At 41.1% G+C, this 17,699-nt stretch overlaps 1 protein-coding gene across 15 annotated transcripts in view; it reads right to left on the bottom strand.

Annotated features, from left to right (window-relative positions):
- The window catches only part of CPEB3 (cytoplasmic polyadenylation element binding protein 3), a 1,058,629-nt gene that overhangs the window by 181,144 nt on the left and 859,786 nt on the right, over positions 1-17,699 (bottom strand). For all 15 annotated transcript variants that reach the window (XM_078643412.1, XM_078643411.1, XM_078643415.1 and 12 more), the window contains one exon: positions 1,496-1,614. In XM_078643412.1, coding sequence (XP_078499538.1) covers positions 1,496-1,614 — 119 coding nt within the window. The remainder of the gene's footprint in view (positions 1-1,495; positions 1,615-17,699) is intronic.

Below are 17,699 nucleotides of genomic sequence, written 5' to 3'. Positions count from 1 at the left end.
CTCCTTCTCACAGGTCCTGCAAGCTCTGAAAAAAGCCTTCTTGTCAGACATTTTGAAGAACAAAGTTGAAGAAACTGAGTAAGCACTCAGGGAGACTCCCTTCCACACGACGTGCAGTGAAAATCTGAGGAGAACTGCCTCTGTTGGGAAGGTTCTAGAGGGTGCTGGTAGCTGATTGGTTGGAACTATTTTTTTGTTCTTTTCATATAATGAGGTAGATAGGCTACTAAGTTTTAGGCCTGTGGGCTTTTCTTTTAGCCTACTACTGTTTTACTAAGGCACTGCTTTTGTATTTTTTATCGTGAGACTCCCGCCTCGGCGACGGGGAATGATTCAGGCATGTGAATCTATGAAAGATACCCCAATACTGGATAAAATTTGGTAGCCTGGAGAAGGTGGTGAACCATACAATACCACTGAAACGCGTCGCTTCTTTTAGGAACAGTACTCTAACAACACCTGTTTTGGACAAGAGTTTTTTGATTAAGAAAGTATATCAGTACATTAGGATAGTAATATCACATCTTATGTACTTAAGGAACCTTTGATTTGTAGCAGGTTGTTGTTATTGTTTTTAAAGTATGATAGTAATTCTCCCTGTGAATTGTAAATGAAATGTTTTTAATATATGTACATGGATGAGACACTGTTTTTTAAAAACATTTTTTCTTATATCTATTGATATCATCAGAATTATAATAATGTATATATGATACTGTTATATTATGTTTTGGGTTTCGAATTGGTGTTGATGAGAGGTGTATGAGTGGCTGTGAGCAAGAAATTGGTGTATGCTTTACAAAGAGTCCAAAGGGATCCTTTTGTGTAATAGCAGGTTCGATAATGACACTGAGCCACTTGTCAGATTCAATGCCTTACTTGGCCATGCACAAAGGCTTTTATTAACCCTGTGAGTGGAACGCAGGAATTAACCAAAATCCCAACGTACGTGGGTGACAACACTAGGACAAGGAGCGGTGTGCAGCGAGGTGGTACAGTACAGTGTCGACATCACCCATCCACACAATTAAGACTCCAATCCTGGGGCGTAAGTGAGAATCTCATGAAGCCGTCAGCAGCTGCTGAGACCAAAGACTGTTTTTGATAGCCAGAGTTGTATTTGCAGGGGACATCAGCATTTAGTGTGTTAATTACCAATGAAAAAGCTGAATTTGGTTAACAGAAATTAAAGAATTATCACTGCTCAACTGGTAGAAAAGGATAAGCTTATCACATTGGCCTTGACTGCGGCGCTGGAAGGAGACCGCATAAATATCCCATTAAATAATTCAGCATCAGTTACTTTTTCCAAGAATCAATGATTAATGTCTGCTGGCTACAAAAGGTTAACTCAGTAAAAGTATCACTGACAGTCCGTATGCCGGTTTCAGGAAGACAGACATTAGATATGGGGCCTGTGCAAAAGTCTTTTTGCTTTGGAACAGATGAGGAGGACAGGCGGGCTGGCTGCCAGGCCAGTCTGTTCACAGCTTACCGGCTTGTCCTTGATGGTGGGGCTCGATACACACAGGTACAGTTTCCCATCTTCTTCGAGGCAGGCATCTATCAGTGCTTGCACTGAGCTCTCTTCCTGGAACAGTAGGAAGGCGTAACCTTAAAAAGGGCAAAAAAGATTTCAGTTAGATGTCTTTGCTGCTTCCGTTAAAGGATTATTATCAACTTAAAATGTTAATGTCGGACAAACTGGCTTGAGAACCAAGCTTCAAACTCTTCAAAATGTGTGACTGGGTCGCTCGGTAGAGTGCCCTACAGGCTAAACGACTTTTCACCCAAAACCGGATTATATGACGTGTGAGACACAATACTTTTTTCTATGCACAATTAAAAAAATATATTGTGTGTCCGAATGTGGGCAAGGACAAAAAGTAATTGAGTTTTGAAGCTTGAAACAAGGGACAACATTCATTATAACAGGCTGATAGCATTAGCTAACTTGCGAATCTTGGAAGGGGGTTGTGTCGATGCTATCGTAACAGATAATGAAGATAAAGCGCCTACGCAGGAGGGACAATGTTAACCTCAAGTATGTATAAAGCACCCAAATAGAATATGAAAAATAAACATTTTAAGAAAATAAATCCGCTGGAGTCAGAAGTAAATCATGAACCATAAAGGTTTATTACAATAATTCAAGGTACAATGCAGAAGGCATAAATAATATTCAAAATGTATATCAAATGAAAATAGGAAATAAGCATAAGGCTCAATTAAATGCAGCAAAACAATATCATGGAGTCAAGGCAAAACAATATCATGGAGTCAAGGCAAAAATATTATGAGTCCAAAGTCTAAGACGAATCAACAAGGGTTCAGTCACTAGAGTTGGGGCAAACCAGATTGGCTTACCTCCATAATGTATCATTTATTCTAATGGATATCGCACTGTCAGCATAAGGTGAGCAAAGTTAAACAAATCAAAATACAGACTTACACCACGTCACCTGCTGCCACTATCCTAGACCTATCTCCAAACTGAATATTAATATGACCTCTTCTGACCTAATGTCATCGGATGTTGCAGAACAAATCTAGTTAAAAAACAACGGAAGTCTCATAAATGAATGGATACACAGTGTTATTGGATGGAAGAGCCTTAAATTTTGCTAAAGGGATTCTCCATAGTTCTTTGAGAACAGCATGCCAATACAGAGCACCAGATCACACTTGCTGCGTTGCAAACTCTAAAATGGAAGTTAGTCCAAACTTGAACATACTATAGTCAAGTACGGACAAATACAGTTTAATCAAGTGCAGTATTTTCGTTTTAGTGCAGAAATGTTCATAACATTAAGTACACATTTGTATTTAATCAAAATCAATATTAAAAGTTGTATTACTATGCAGGGAAAAAGGAATCCTGCTATATTCGTATTTACTGTTACCTCACAAAAATACCAGCCTGATCAGAATGAGAGCTAAACTGTTTTTAGTGACTTTTTTAGGGCTTCATTTTAACAAATGTCAGAAATGTATTACTATACCATTCAGGGGCACAGGAGAGTGTGGATGGCGGGTCTAAAGCTCATTCATTTGCATGCAAAATAGTATAAGGGTGCCGTAAACATATTCCAACACCAATACAAAAAAAAATTTAATAAAGGTCTCTTAGCCCCACCACCCCATTACTTACTTTTGGTTGGCGGCATTGTCACTCTTATTTTCTTGCTTTTTATTGGTGAGTGTGTGTCGATACATTAGGGTATTTTTAATGCCCTGACCTGGATCACTTCACTGTCCAGTAGCTTTGATCTAAGATCTCCCTCCTGCAGCAAGTCCATCAGGACGTTAAGTCCGCCCTGGATGTACTGTCTTTCCAGGGTGGGGAGATGTTGCCGATGATAAAGCCTGACAGAATTTCATCCTCACGCAGGACAACTCGAAAAATACAATAGACATCAGAAAGAGCTTCCTGTTGCAAAGAGACAAACTAAGGAAAAGAAACATCATCTACTCTTTCGTTGGCCCAACAAGGTTCAGAGTAAACAACAAAGGAACAACGATAATCTTCGATGACCCTACAGAGCTATCGCGTTACCTGACAACAAATGAACCACAAGAAATAGAAATGGCGACCACATCATCGAAAAGAAGAGCGTCACAGGACAACGAAGCAGAATAGACTCGTAGAAAAGACATAAAAGGAGTGGCACAAAACAAAGGAAATAACACGAAATTGAGCACAACCAGCAACAGATATACCTCAAATAAGGCAGACACAAAATCACCTTAACATGGAAGTATTGTCTCGAAGCAGAGTATGCGAGCACAACAAAGCAACGTATCTACCTCATACAAGGTCAACACAAGATTACCTTAAACTGAAGAACAAGCAAACGAACAATAGAGATCTTGAGAGCAGAATCAACCACAGGCGCTAGCACAAGACCTTTAGCAGAAGGCGACGATCTATCCAAGAACAAAGATATCCTTTTAACGATGGGGCTAAAGAGGGTTCTCGTGCCATCTATAACTATACAACCTCAAAGAGGCACAAAGAACGCTTTGTAACGAGAAAGATAACCAGACTATACTACGTACCAGGGGGTGGGGGGCAGAGGACCTTGCTGTCGCACGCTTTCAGTACGACACGTTAGTAGGGGGGGGATGGGAGGGGAGGGAAGGGTAAGAGGAGGGGGGTTTTGTCACGTCCAGTTTGTAATGTCCGTCAGGTTTGTCAAGTTAGTCATGTCCAGTACTTTTCCTTTGATAGAAAACGCGATCCATCTAGCAGCACACCAGCCACTCGCACAGGTAGATCCTACACACTCAACAACTACCACTGCACTCACAAGCCGGGAAAAACAGCAGCTATCACTCCACCACAATGAGTAGTACAAACACAATGCAGTCTGACCTCAAAGTTATATCCCTGAATCTCAAGGGTCTGAGCCATCCAGTAAAGAGGAAAAAAAATATTAGACTACCTAGCTAAAACGAAAGGAGACATCATCCTCTTGCAGGAAACTAAACTATCATTAGAAGACGCGAATAAAATCAAAGCGAGATGGATAGGCCAGCTAGCCTGCTCTCCAGCTGTGGGGAAAAAGAGAGGAGTAGTCACCATAGTGAACTCTGAGTCCAAAATAACAATTGAGAGGGTAGAACATGATGACGAAGGCAGACTTCTGTGCACTCAACTCAAAAGAGGAGAAGAAACATTATCAGTAACCAACATTTATGCACCAAACACAGATGACACAACATTCTGGGAAGGGGTAACAAAGAAATTGGTAAAAAACCAAACGCATAACTTGAACATCGTAGCAGGGGATTTCAATCTAGTCCTAGACCACACCCTAGACAGACAATCAAGCTCCCATATGAGACCCCTAGCCTCCTACAACATCCTGAAACATATCTGCAACAGATTTGAGCTACAAGACCCATGGAGACTACAGCACCCAGACACCAGGGACTACACCTTCTACTCCAACCCGCACAACACATATAGCAGAATCAACTACATTCTCATCTCAAAGTCACATACGCACCTGATAGAACACACAGATATCGCAGCAAGAACGGTCTCAAACCACTCTTGCATCAGTCTACACCTAAAGGCAGGCACAATGACCACATCACCCGCAGATGGAGGTTCAACAATATAACGATCGCAAAGCAGGAAGACAAAGACACGGTGGAGAGAGCAATCAAAAACTATATAAATGAGAACGACACACCAGATACCGACCCAAAATGCCTGTGGGAGGCCCTAAAAGCAACCATTAGAGGGAACCTTATAGAAATCAAAGCCAAAAGGGACAGAGAAGCAAAATCACAGCTAGACAAATTAGAAAAGGACATAAAACAACTAGAGACCCAACACATAGACAACACCTCAAACTCAGAGCTCCTGCTAGCACTTACAAGGAAGAAATACGAATTTAACAGAATCCTCAGTGAGAGGGCGGGACTGTGGATAAGAAAGTATAAACAGATCAACCTCAGTGGAGCAAACAAGGCAGGGAAAACATTAGCGACTTACCTCAAACGCAAGCAAAGACAGCACTGCATATCCACTATCACAGAACAGCACAATAAAACACATACCTGCCTCAAAGAAATCCTCCACACCTTCAGGGAGTTCTACAAAGACCTATACACAACAGACAACAACCTTGACAAGGCAGGCACCACAGACTACCTAAAAAGACTCAACCTACCCAAGATATTGAAAGAGGAAGCAAAAACACTAGGCCAAGACTTCAAAGAGACCGAGATAGCAACAGCCATAAACTCACTAAAAGACAACAAAGCACCAGGCCCAGACGGCTACACAGCACCCTTTTACAAAAAGTTCAAGGAACTTCTCATCCCAGTCCTGACCAAAACTTTCAACCACTGCGCAGAAGTAGGGACAATAACAGAAACAATGGCACAAGCCAACATAATTGTCATTCCAAAAGAGGGTAAGGACCCACAATGGCCCAAAAACTACCGCCCCATATCGCTAATTAATCTAGACTGCAAGATATACGCCAAAGTACTGGCCACAAGACTAAACAAGATACTACCCCAGCTGATTGGAAACACGCAAGTAGGTTACATGAAATCTCGCATGTCACATGACAACACGAGACTCCTATGCCAAGTCATAGAACACTCCGCAAACTCACTTCGCCCGGCTGTCGCGATCACACTAGACGCCGAAAAGGCGTTTGACAGAGTTTCCTGGCACTTCCTTGAGGAATGCTTGCATGCGTACAACTTAGGAGATGGGTACACAAAGAAAGTCATGGCGCTTACCAAAAAGCCGATAGCGCAAATAGCCAAATAGCCATAAGCGGAGGCTCATCGGCCCGTTCGAACTAGAGAGAGGAACGAGGCAAGGGTGCCCGCTATCCCCGCTACTGTTTCTACTAGCCCTGGAACCTCTGATCACAGACACCCTAGCAAACAGTGACATCACAGGGATAACAATTAACAACACAACAGCCAAGATCGCCGCCTACGCGGACGATCTACTTATATTAACGAGCAACCCAGCTCACTCTATACCAGCACTCATGCATACAATCGAAACATATGCCAAACACTCAGGCTACAAACTTAACCACATCGCTGCTTAAGAGTTTCCCCTGCTGTGCTGGACAGCAACGAAAACAGGTGTGGTCATGACGAGCTCAGTTCCTCATGAGTACCTGAGAGGTATATGCCCTGCCGAGCTGAGCTAGTCATGAGCATGTAAGGGGTTAATAAAGACAAATCAGAATGTATGCCACTCAACATACACACAACCAGGTAAGTAATAGGAAACTCAGGCCTAGCTTGGCAACCAAAGGCTATCAAATATCTGGACAAATAACAAAACTAGGAGAACACTGGTCAACAAAATGGTGAGACTGTTAGCTAGAAAAACCCAATGGACTCAGTTCCACTAACCTTCAATGTTTTTATGATTATCACTATTTTGGTTACAGGAATAGATGAACACCCTATATCTTCTGGATACTGAAACAGTCACTTGTACTCCAGGTCTTTGGTAGGGGTATCGGACCAGTTCTTATTTATTACATTTACACTGAAATTCTTCTTCATTGCAGTAGCATTTTTCAAACTAGGTCCTGAAGAAAGCCAGGTTAACATTAACCATGATGGCTGAAACATGTCGACCCTGATCCTATTGCCTTGAGATAGTTATTATTTCAAACTATCTGTTTTTTTCACTTCTTTTTAATCTTGGCACTTGGCAAACACTAAATAAAAGATGGTGGTGTTTTCCGGTAGCTATTTTTAACCCGCACTTTTTCATGCACTGCACTTTTCAACATTTTTCAGCACCACTCTACTGAGAACTTGGACAGTTTAGTGTCTTCTAGATGCAGTGTGAGCAAAGTCCCCCTCATTGAGGGGTGCACTTCACTGTATCTGTATTTCTCAGTCCCAAATGACGATGCTCCGCCAGTGAGGTGGGCTGATGGGACGTGTCTCAGTTTAGTGGAACTGAGTCCATTGGGTTTTTCTAGCTTAACAGTCTCACCATTTTGTTGACCAGTGTTCTCCTAGTTTTGTTATTTGTTCATTTTATGGGGGTTTGGAGTTTATTTGGTCATTAAAAATAATTCCCTCGGGCCCTCTTTTCATATCGTGGTTTTCGTATCAAATATCTGGACCTCCAATTTAGAAGCCTAAGAGGTATCCTAGAACTAAACGAGATGCTCACGCTGGGAAAAATAAAAGAGCTACTAGACACATGGTCACCCATGTTCATCACATGGTGGGGTAGAATAGACACCATCAAAATGATGGTAACTCCTATAATCAACTACCTGGCAGACATGCTTCCCCTGCCCCTGACAGAAGACCTCCACAAGAAAATAGACCTAATGATCAACAAATTTATATGGAGAGGAAAAAAAGCTAGAATAGGCCTCCACAAGCTGAGGCTGTGGAAAAAAATGGGCGAGCTCAACTTAGCGGATCTGAAAACGTTTCAACTAGCATTCATAGCTAGACAAGGGATGCACTGGCTGCTCCCTATACAAAAATACACACACCAACATGGCTGCCCATAGAGAAAGCCATGCTGAACAACACCGAGCCACTCACATTGCTAACATCCAGCAAACTCAACAACAACTGAAGGTAGACCGTAACCTAGAAATCAGCATCAAAAACTCGCTGTGGGAGACACTCTGGTCTAACCACAAGATTAAATACAGACGGAAAACACTAGACATGAGTACATGGAAGAAGCGAGGAATTCAGTTCCCAGCACAACTGGAAACGGAAGGAATGCCATACACTTTCAACAATCTAAAAAAAAAAACCACAACCTCCCAGATATAGAACTCTATAATTTCCTAGCTATCAAAACAGCCTTAACTAAATCAAAACTACACAGACAAACCCCGTCCATTTTCCAGTTCATGGATAACATAAACAAGACAGGGCATCAAGTCTCACTTCTATACAAACTACTCCGACCCGTCACATCCAAACTTAACGCCAAGAAGACGGCCTACTGGGAAACCCAGACAAAATCCAAACTGACAGATCAGGAATTACAAACACTGCGGGCATCCCCATCTAAAAATATGATATCCCCAGTATTAGCATAGACCAAATTCTGGCTACTCCACCAAGCTCATTGGACACCAGCACGCCTAGCCTCTATAGTTCTAAAGGACGACACCTGCTGAAACTGCGGAAAAGAGAGAGGGGACCTAGAACACCTCATCTTCAGTTGCACAAAAGTCAAACATTTCTGGAATCAGGTGCTAGACTTCTCAAATAGAACGTGGGGCTGCAGCCTTAGGCGAACATTCGCCACAATCGTCACAGCACATATCTCACCAGACATCCCCACTCCTTGACTTCCTCCTCACCTCAGCAGCAAAGATAGTACTTACGAACTGGAAGTACACCGCCAAGGCCACATTCTAAGAGTGGCTGTACTGGATGATCTTCCTTAGAGGGGCAGACTACACCACTCTCAGAAACACACCAGGTAGACACCCTAACAGAGAGATGTGGTCTAAACTAGGTAAATTCATAGACTCCTTCAAACCACCGTAGACAAAGCATAGCCCATCCTCTAATCTGGTCGTATTTTTCTGTCACAAACAACCACCACCACCTTATCTGTTATGTTTTATGTTATATGTTCTAACTAGAAACGTGCCAATAGCGAAAATAAGTGTTGCATGTTTCTTGTGGGCCAGTCCTTCTGGGCGAACAAAATCGAACCATCAAACTCATCACAAAGGCCCAACTCGACGATCATCCAAAGAACGTCAAGTTTACATGTCTGTTATTATATGTAACCTGTAAATACCAATAAAAAGAGTTTAAAAAAAAAAGAAGTTTCTTTTACACAGTTTTATATAGCACAACCCTGACCCGAATCGGGTATCAGAGTGCTTTACCAGTTGCATTGCATGAGGACACATTCATTTTTGTTGGGCACGGGGAGATTAAGTTATTTGCCTAGCATCACAGGATGTTGTGTGTTTCTGCCGCGACTCGAACCCAGTTCCCCAGAAGTTAGTGAGAACTTTCTAGCATGCAAATTACTTTACATGGTAAAGCTATTTTGCAAAGCGTGTAAACAAGCAATAAATCGCTTTATGCTAAAACCTAATTTTCATGCTAAGTTTTCTTTGATCAGTAAGCGTGGAAACATTAATCTTTTGAAAACAACACATGACAAGGGGCATGAAAGAATTATCTCTGACAGTGTGTGAGGAGATGCAAGCAGCACCCACAACAGATATTGCTAGCGGGGAAGCCATTTCCTGTCACGCTCTGGATTGCATGGACTCTCTGCACTGCATGGACACTCAGCACAAGGAGCAATTTAAGTAAAGAACTGCCCCTATAACAGAGTCCTCCAAGCAGAAACATTGGACAGCCTCTGCAATGGAAAATTAGAAGTTCACTTCTGTACAAATGATGTAGTCTCCGATTACAAATCTACTTTGCCTAGGGTGTTAAAGTAAAGAGCTTTAGATTTTTCTTTTTTTGTCATATCTATTGTCCCTTTAGTTTTTTTAAATTTCGTTTTTAGTGTTGATTCGGAGAGGGCAAGAACTTCAAAAAGACACGCCTGCTTCGTAACTATCCATAAATGATTGGCAAAAAGTCTGTATTGTGAAGTTGCATTGCCAATCTTTGACAAGCCATTTCCTGTAACCCTTAAAGGGCTGGGTTCAGTTCAGTGCATTTGTTGATGAGCAAAAATTGTGGTGTAGTATGTGTGTTCAAGTACCTGCATTCAACATATGTTGCATACAGATGCCATCTGAAGAAAATCGCTTTATCTTTAGGAAAGAAGTACTTGCCTCCCACTGCCATTCCGATCCAACCACCATCTCACAAACATTAATATGCTGCTTTACAGCTCGATTATTAGATTGAGGTAATCATGCGACAGTTCCTGTAGAATCTTCAGCATTTATTTTACATAGACATTTTATATAATACAGGCTCACAAGCCATCTCATATATACTCCAGCATTTCATTAGAATTTTGTGTACGTCTTCTACTTTGCTGTGAAGTTCTGCTATGCAGTCAAGACTGATGCCAGTATTCCCCAAAGTCCCACATGAAAGGCTCCTAGAAGCTGAGCTAGTAGAAGATGTTCAACAGCTGTGAGGTTTTATTTTGCGTTTGCTAGTTTTGGAAAGGGATTATTTTTAAAATTCTCACAGTAATGGGAAAAATCTTTGTCCTTGCTCACTTCCAAAAAGAAGAGATATTTGGATTCATTAAATCAACGGGCTTTGAAAGACTTTTAGCTTGAACAAGTTCTGTTTGCACTGGGCTCGGTCTTTCAAGGATCAGGGTGTGGTATAATGAATAAATTGTTACCTTGGATAAGGATGGAGCCGGCCATTTCCCAGACATTTTAAAGAAACACACAAGAGACTTGCAACCATACAGGAATTCTAAGACTGAGCGGATTATGATCCTTTCTTCTGGTATAAACTGTAATCTTTAAGTTTGCCTTCTGGATTCCATACCACAAGAGGGCCTAGCACCCTGACGCTCTTCTCATCTTGGATAGTCTTCAGAGGTTGTCTGTCTACTTGAGCCTCACTCGGGTGGCTGGGGTTCACTGAAGGAAAACTGCTGGGCTGAGTTTGGGTTTCACTAAAGACCGCATACAGGTTGTAGAATGGAGAACCGGGAGCGGTCTGCAGTGCACCAGAGTGAAGACGGAACCAGCATGGCTTGTGGAGCATGCACTGCAGGGTCGAGTGGAGTTGCGCCTGAGTGAGAATTTATCAAGGCACTGGGAGCATCTCTTCTTGATGTAAAGGTTGTGAAAAGTCTACTTTTATATATACTTATAAAGTTTGAGAGTGATATAGAAGTAGCTGAAGGAAGTTTATCGAATGTGACTGATAGACTGAGCCTGAGAGCTTGAAAACTCATCTTGGTGTGGATGTTGTTTGTCCCTCAAGCACACTTGCTTCCATATCATGACCTTGCTGACTCTGGTGTGAACCATTTGTTCCATGTTGAATAGCTTACTGATCAGCTGCATTGTGAGCAAGGTGCTTTTGGATTCATCAGCTGAAGAAACTTCGGTCATTTGATAAGGCTTCCAGCGGCTGGGCTGGTCGGTGATTCGTTTTCTTTTGTAGCCTTGCCCTATAACTAATTAGCAACAGATGCAGATTTTTGTGGCACACATCTTAATAGATTGAAGGTTCCTCAGAGTTTTGTCAATCTGTGAGTGAAGAAGAAGAATGCAACCACAGAAGGACAAGACCCGAGTTAAGGTCAAAGAACAGAACGTGGTCTATGACTGATTCCTCGAGGGGGAGAGGTGTTAAGTTCTTTGTTTTAACATGTCCTTTGGCAGAGGATGGAAGGCTCCCACGAACCAGCAGCAGTGAGCATCTTACAGTTGGTTTGTGCCTATGATAAATACGTTTGGACTTTATGAAATATGTACACACTAATAATCCAACTGTCTTATTGTACATAAATTAAGGAACACTTACAGGGCAAATTGAAAACTGTTACTCGGGGTGCGCATTTGTAATCTGCTGTATCTGTATCTCCTTTACATTAAAAAGAGCATAAATAGGGGTTTGGCTGAATAATCAAGGGTACACAATCCAAAGTTAGGTCGCTTCCTGTTGTATATACTTGCTATACCATGGTAAGGTATAACTCAAAAAAGGTAGATGGGGCTGTAGTGGAAACCCAAGAAGACGTATGGAGGAGCAGGAGATTTACTACACAAACAAGTGCTCCATTGACGAAGGAACTCTAAGGATTCTAAAGTCAGAAGTAGTAGAAAGAAAAAATACCCAAGAAGAAGAAAAATATCACTAAACATTGGCTGCAGAATTGATGGGCTAAAGGACTGATAGGTAAAATATGGCAAAGAAGGAGGATGGATACAATAAAAAAATATATTGTGTAAATTTACTGAAAAGAAAGATATAGAAATTAAGTGATAATATAATAGCAAAAAAGTAAAAGTAGAGAAGGAAAGGTCAGCGTATAAAGATGTATCTGACTTTAATAATGTATTACCAGGCCTACACAGGAACAACCTGTGCTTTGGCAGAAGAAAATAAATCAGAAAGAATACCCCTTCAGGATTTAAGTAGTGAGCATAAAGGTAAGGCAACAAAAATCATTACTAACTATTTTGAAGAATTGACAAAGGAGTCAATACATACAATAAATTCTACAAAGAATAAGTCACTAAGTTTGGAAAATAGTAACAAATGAGTGGAAAGAGAGATGGAATGTCAACCGAAAAGCATAGAAACCAGTAACTTCAACAAACAGACATATGGTAACAATACAGGCAGAAGTTCATGCACAACATAACAATCAGAAAGATTTTATTGAATTCAAATTGTTTTCAACAAAATATAAATCAGATTTTGGAAACTGATTAAACGGATACAAAAATAGCACTACAATCTTTGAAGTCTATATTGGTATGAAAGCCCCACGAGAGGGGAACAAGGAGGATGGTTTCAGAAATAATCATTAATTATAACCTAGTTAGCGATAAATCAATTTTAGAATGAGACACTAGATGAAACACAGAATGATTTGATTGGGAAGCCCTTTTGTTCCTTCCTATCAGGGAAATTTAAAAACTTTGAAAAAAAAGCAAGCTCTCCAGACAAAGAAGGTGCAAGTAGGAATGAGATGAGATCCTCTCAAAATATTTCATTAACTAAGAAGGAAAGACTTTCTCCCATATACGGCAGACTCTTTGCTTGAAGAATTCCAAATCTCCCTGGATGGATTGATTTAATCTGTATTAAAGAAAATAATTGAGGGAGTAAATAGAGAGAAATTACAACCAGGGATAGATCTTCAGAAATTATCTTCCATCCTGTTTGCAATTCGAAATGTATTGGAATCAATACTGTAGCTATTTGCAAAAATTGAAAAATAATTCAGATCATAACACTGAACTGGAGACACACGTTTTTGAGGACCTTAATAGATCAAAAATCATGTAATGAGGCATGAAAATAATACATGACAGAGGATAAAAAGACGCAAGTCACTGTAAGAATAGAGATCAAAATTCAGCATTAAATGAGGTAAAGAATAAAGTGGATAAGGCAAATAGCAAGGAATTAAATAATGCTGTAGATAAATATATTAATATGGCCACGAAAACACAAAACTAATTTACTGAAGTATGTCCGTTTTTTAAGAGAGTAAATAAGAAGATTTGTGACAAGAAATTAAAGGAGAGATGGAAAAGGAAAATAATGAAAAAAGGACCAGTAGGTCTATGATTTAGCAGTTTCCCAAAGGAAAGTAATCAAACTATTAAAGGCACAAATATGCTGCTTAATCCTTTGGCAACAAATATTTACCAGAATCTGACAAGAATGAAAGAAAAAATATGGAGCAGAATCTGGCCCTGAATCCTATGCAGCATGGCATTATGGGAAAGGAAATAAATACAAAGATTTAAAAAAAGCTGAAACGTAACCAGTCCATAAAAGTATACAGGTGTATACAGAAATAGGAGATGTAGATAAGTGATGCTACCTTAAATCATAGGAGTGAAAAGCAATGACAAATATTTGCCAAAACAAAATGAAATAAAAGATGAAAAAAACTATCAACTAAACGGTTTGCTAATCATAACTCATTTAAAATAATTCAATTAATGGAAATATTTCCTGAACCAGAGAAATGGTTTGATCTGAATCTCTCCAAAAAGGCTTTCAATTTTACAAGTTGTGCCAGCTATCAAGAAACAACCCCAAGTAGGTAAATCCCCCTAAGCCACCAGAACCCTGGGATTACTCACCCACTATTCCGCTGACCCTTTTCCATCCTAGTAGGCAGTGTGGCGGCATCGTCTCCTAAAACAGTATGTTTGAGGCATCGTGACGAACACACTCAAGAGTATGAATGTATAACTGTGAATCAGGCATTTCCTTACTCCATGAACCCTGCAAGCACCAGATGCCGAAGAACCACAAGTTTGAAACCACTCTGAAGGGTCATCTCATGGCTGGTGCTGCATTCTGCAGTGCCCAGGATGGGCCTTTACAGGCGGGGCTGCAAGGCCAGAGTTTAGGTGGCCCTTAGCTACACTGGTCGAGACTTTGGTGGCCCTTTGCAGCAGAGGCTGTGCCACATACTCCAGCAAATGCCCTCGGGTCTTGGCTGCCACATTGGGAATTCCAAATAATTTAAACCCCGACCCAGAACAAGCATTTGCAATGCAATAGGTCTCGCATTATAAAAGTTTGAGCTGTTGGCATTGCTAATAATAATGCAACACTAGCAGCTCAGAGATTCGGTAATGTGAGACATATTGCATTGCAATTTAAAAAAAAAATAATAATTATATAGCACAAACTACACACACACAACCACACCAAGCATTGGAATAGCCAATAGTTCTTGCTTTTGGGAAGTTCTAAGTATTTATTTATGCAGCATAATATCCTTTGTGCAGCCACATCAACTGTTGCGTGGCTAAACACTTATAAGGTCCCAAAGGCGAAACCTATTGGCTATGCCAATGCTTGGTGTGGTTGTGTGTGTGGGTGTGGATGTGTGTGTGGGTGTGGATGTGTGTTTGGGTGTGGTTGTGTGTGTGGTTGTGTGTGTGTGGGTGGTTGTGTGTGTGTGTGTGTGTGTGTGGTTGTGTGTGTGTGTGTGGTTGTGTGTGTAATTGTGTGTGTGTGCTTGTGTGAGGTTGTGTGTGTGTGGTTGTGTGTTGCTGTGTGTGGTGGAGTGGCCTCCTAACCAGTGATCTATGAAATAAGCCAATTAGATTTGTCCCAGGAAGTTGGTTCATTTGCCAGACATATTAGAGATGTAGTTTGGACATTGTTATCTACTGCATAGTTCGCAGGTTTAACCCCAAAGCAGGCCAGTTCAGCTCTGTCTGAATAAAAGACCTCATTTGTGTCAGGGTACAGTTCATTGCCAGTTTATTTACATGTCACAGGCTTTCTTGAGCACATTTTGAAGCTTTCAAGAAGTTCATTTTTTTAACAATAAAATAGTTTTTTTCTGCTGGTAGAGAATCAAACATGAGTGCATACTTTTGGATGAATTAGATGTTTCAGATTAAGTAGCAGCCTGGTGAATTCAAAAAAACTCACAAATGTAACCTACCTGATGGAGTGCCAATGGAAGATGCCCAAGACGCAGAGACTCTCGTAGGCAGCTACAAGCTACAATGATGTCTTTGAGGTGCCTCATTCATGATAATTTGGAGACACAACCACGGTAAATAAACATGGAGCATCTTAACCTAACCAACCTGAAAGGACACCCCAACATTTAGTGCCCATTATTCAGAAACTCATTACCACAGACGTTTATCAGTGTGGTGCTTGGCAAAAAGAAATAATGCTGTGTACCAGTCATGGTGAGAACTATTCTGTTCATTTATGAATTACTGGTCCCTCGCTCTCTATGGAATAAAATATCATTTGAATTCTGGACCAGAAATGCCTCCACTATGTGTCACCGTCAGTGAAATTGATTCTGATATCGTCAAATATTTAAGAGGATCTTGAGATGAAATGCGCGGTGTGCATTTCATGTGGCATCTTCCAGTGCATTGCATCATGGGGATCCCTGAGAAAGCATCAGCAGGAGGCTCCCAGCGTCCATTAACAGAGCACGGCTGCGCTTCCCTGGTGGCTCCCCTGTGAGAATCAATGCTAGATAGATCAGGACCGCTTTCACAAATATCCAAAGTGTGCGTAATTGATTGTGAGCGAGACTCCTTGAGTGCCATCGATTTCACCACCTTAAATATGCAGATGTTGATGCAAGTGCTCCACAGCTGACAGCGCTGAAAATAACGAACGCGAATGGTGCGCACATGCGTCACCGCAAGTGCTACCTTGGCGGCGACCAGCTTACTAGAACGTGCGTGCAACATGAAAAAGTACTGTGCACGTCGCGCGCGCCTGTGCGCATTCTAGCAAGCTGGTCGCCGCTTTGGAAGCACTAGCAGAAGCCGCTACTAAATGTCTCTCCGAGCAGCGCATGTGCGCTGACTCAGCGAGACCTAAAAATGGTGATGAATTTCCCCGTCGTTGCCACAGAGCGTAACTTGATGGCGCTGGTTGGATCCTCTTTCTGAACTGTTTTGGATGGTGGGTGGTAATCCCTGGATTCACAGTGCACTGTACGGCAAAGCACTCATTTGGCAGAGAAGTTAAGCTAGCCTTCATAGTTGTGAACATAAATAAGTTACTCCTGAAACAAAGTGATGCAGCAAAGTATTAGATATTGACAAACTAGACCAAAATTAACGCAGCATACGAGTGTTGTATGAAGGTGTAGTTTTCATCATCCACTTCTATTGAATGAGCAACCGTAAGCGACTGTGTGATTGCAGACAAAGGAGTAAAATACTCCCAAGAAACTTTGTAAGCACCCACTTCTTCCAAGATCACCCCCTTTTGCATACTCCTGTTTTTCTACTCCTGAATGAGGTCAGCATAAAATACACAATATATACACACACACAAATCTTTTCTGAATTGTCCTTTTAGCATCATGCACTCAAAGTACACAACAATTAAATAGGAAATTAAGGAAATCCTTCCAATACCATTTCCCACAAAAATTAGCTATATGAATCACAAAAGCAATAGCTAATCAGGTAAACTTTAGAAGACAATGGGATCCTTTTCCTTTGGGAAATAGATTATAATAAATAGCCTGTTCCTTTCCTAAATTGCAGGACAGGTGGACATGCTCATGCCACTTGCGAATGAGGCCAAACTGGTCCTCCCGCCAACTCCAGCAAGGCTAAAGCTTGATTACGGGTGTGTGTTGAAACTAGGGTGCTGTTTATTGCACCTCATAAATAATGATACTCCCGGTTGCGTTATTTATCTGGTGCAATAAATAGCACGTAACATGTGTTTTTGGATGTTGACGTTTAACGCGCCAAAATTCTGTGGTGCAGTAAGTACCGTACAGATTTCCCTAGTTCAATTTCAGCAGGTTTGACCTGTCGAAATTTAAAGAAGGTTGAGGTATTTAACGCATCCGATAATTCTCTGAGGCGATAAGGAAGTCCCAACTCGTAATACTGAACCGTCCGCAACAGGTTTTCACACTGGTTAAAACACATAAAACACATAAAACACATCGGCCCTCTCGTAATCAAGCCCATAGAGTATGATATTATCTGGTGATGCTATTCAAGAAAGCAGGAGTAAAATAAGTGGTGGGTAGAAATATA

The sequence above is a fragment of the Lissotriton helveticus genome, chromosome 5_1, assembly GCF_964261635.1.
Source record: "Lissotriton helveticus chromosome 5_1, aLisHel1.1, whole genome shotgun sequence".
Lineage (NCBI taxonomy): Eukaryota > Metazoa > Chordata > Amphibia > Caudata > Salamandridae > Lissotriton > Lissotriton helveticus.
The sequence above is the reverse complement of the archived record's forward strand: the minus strand, read 5'-3'. Positions and strand labels throughout refer to the sequence as shown.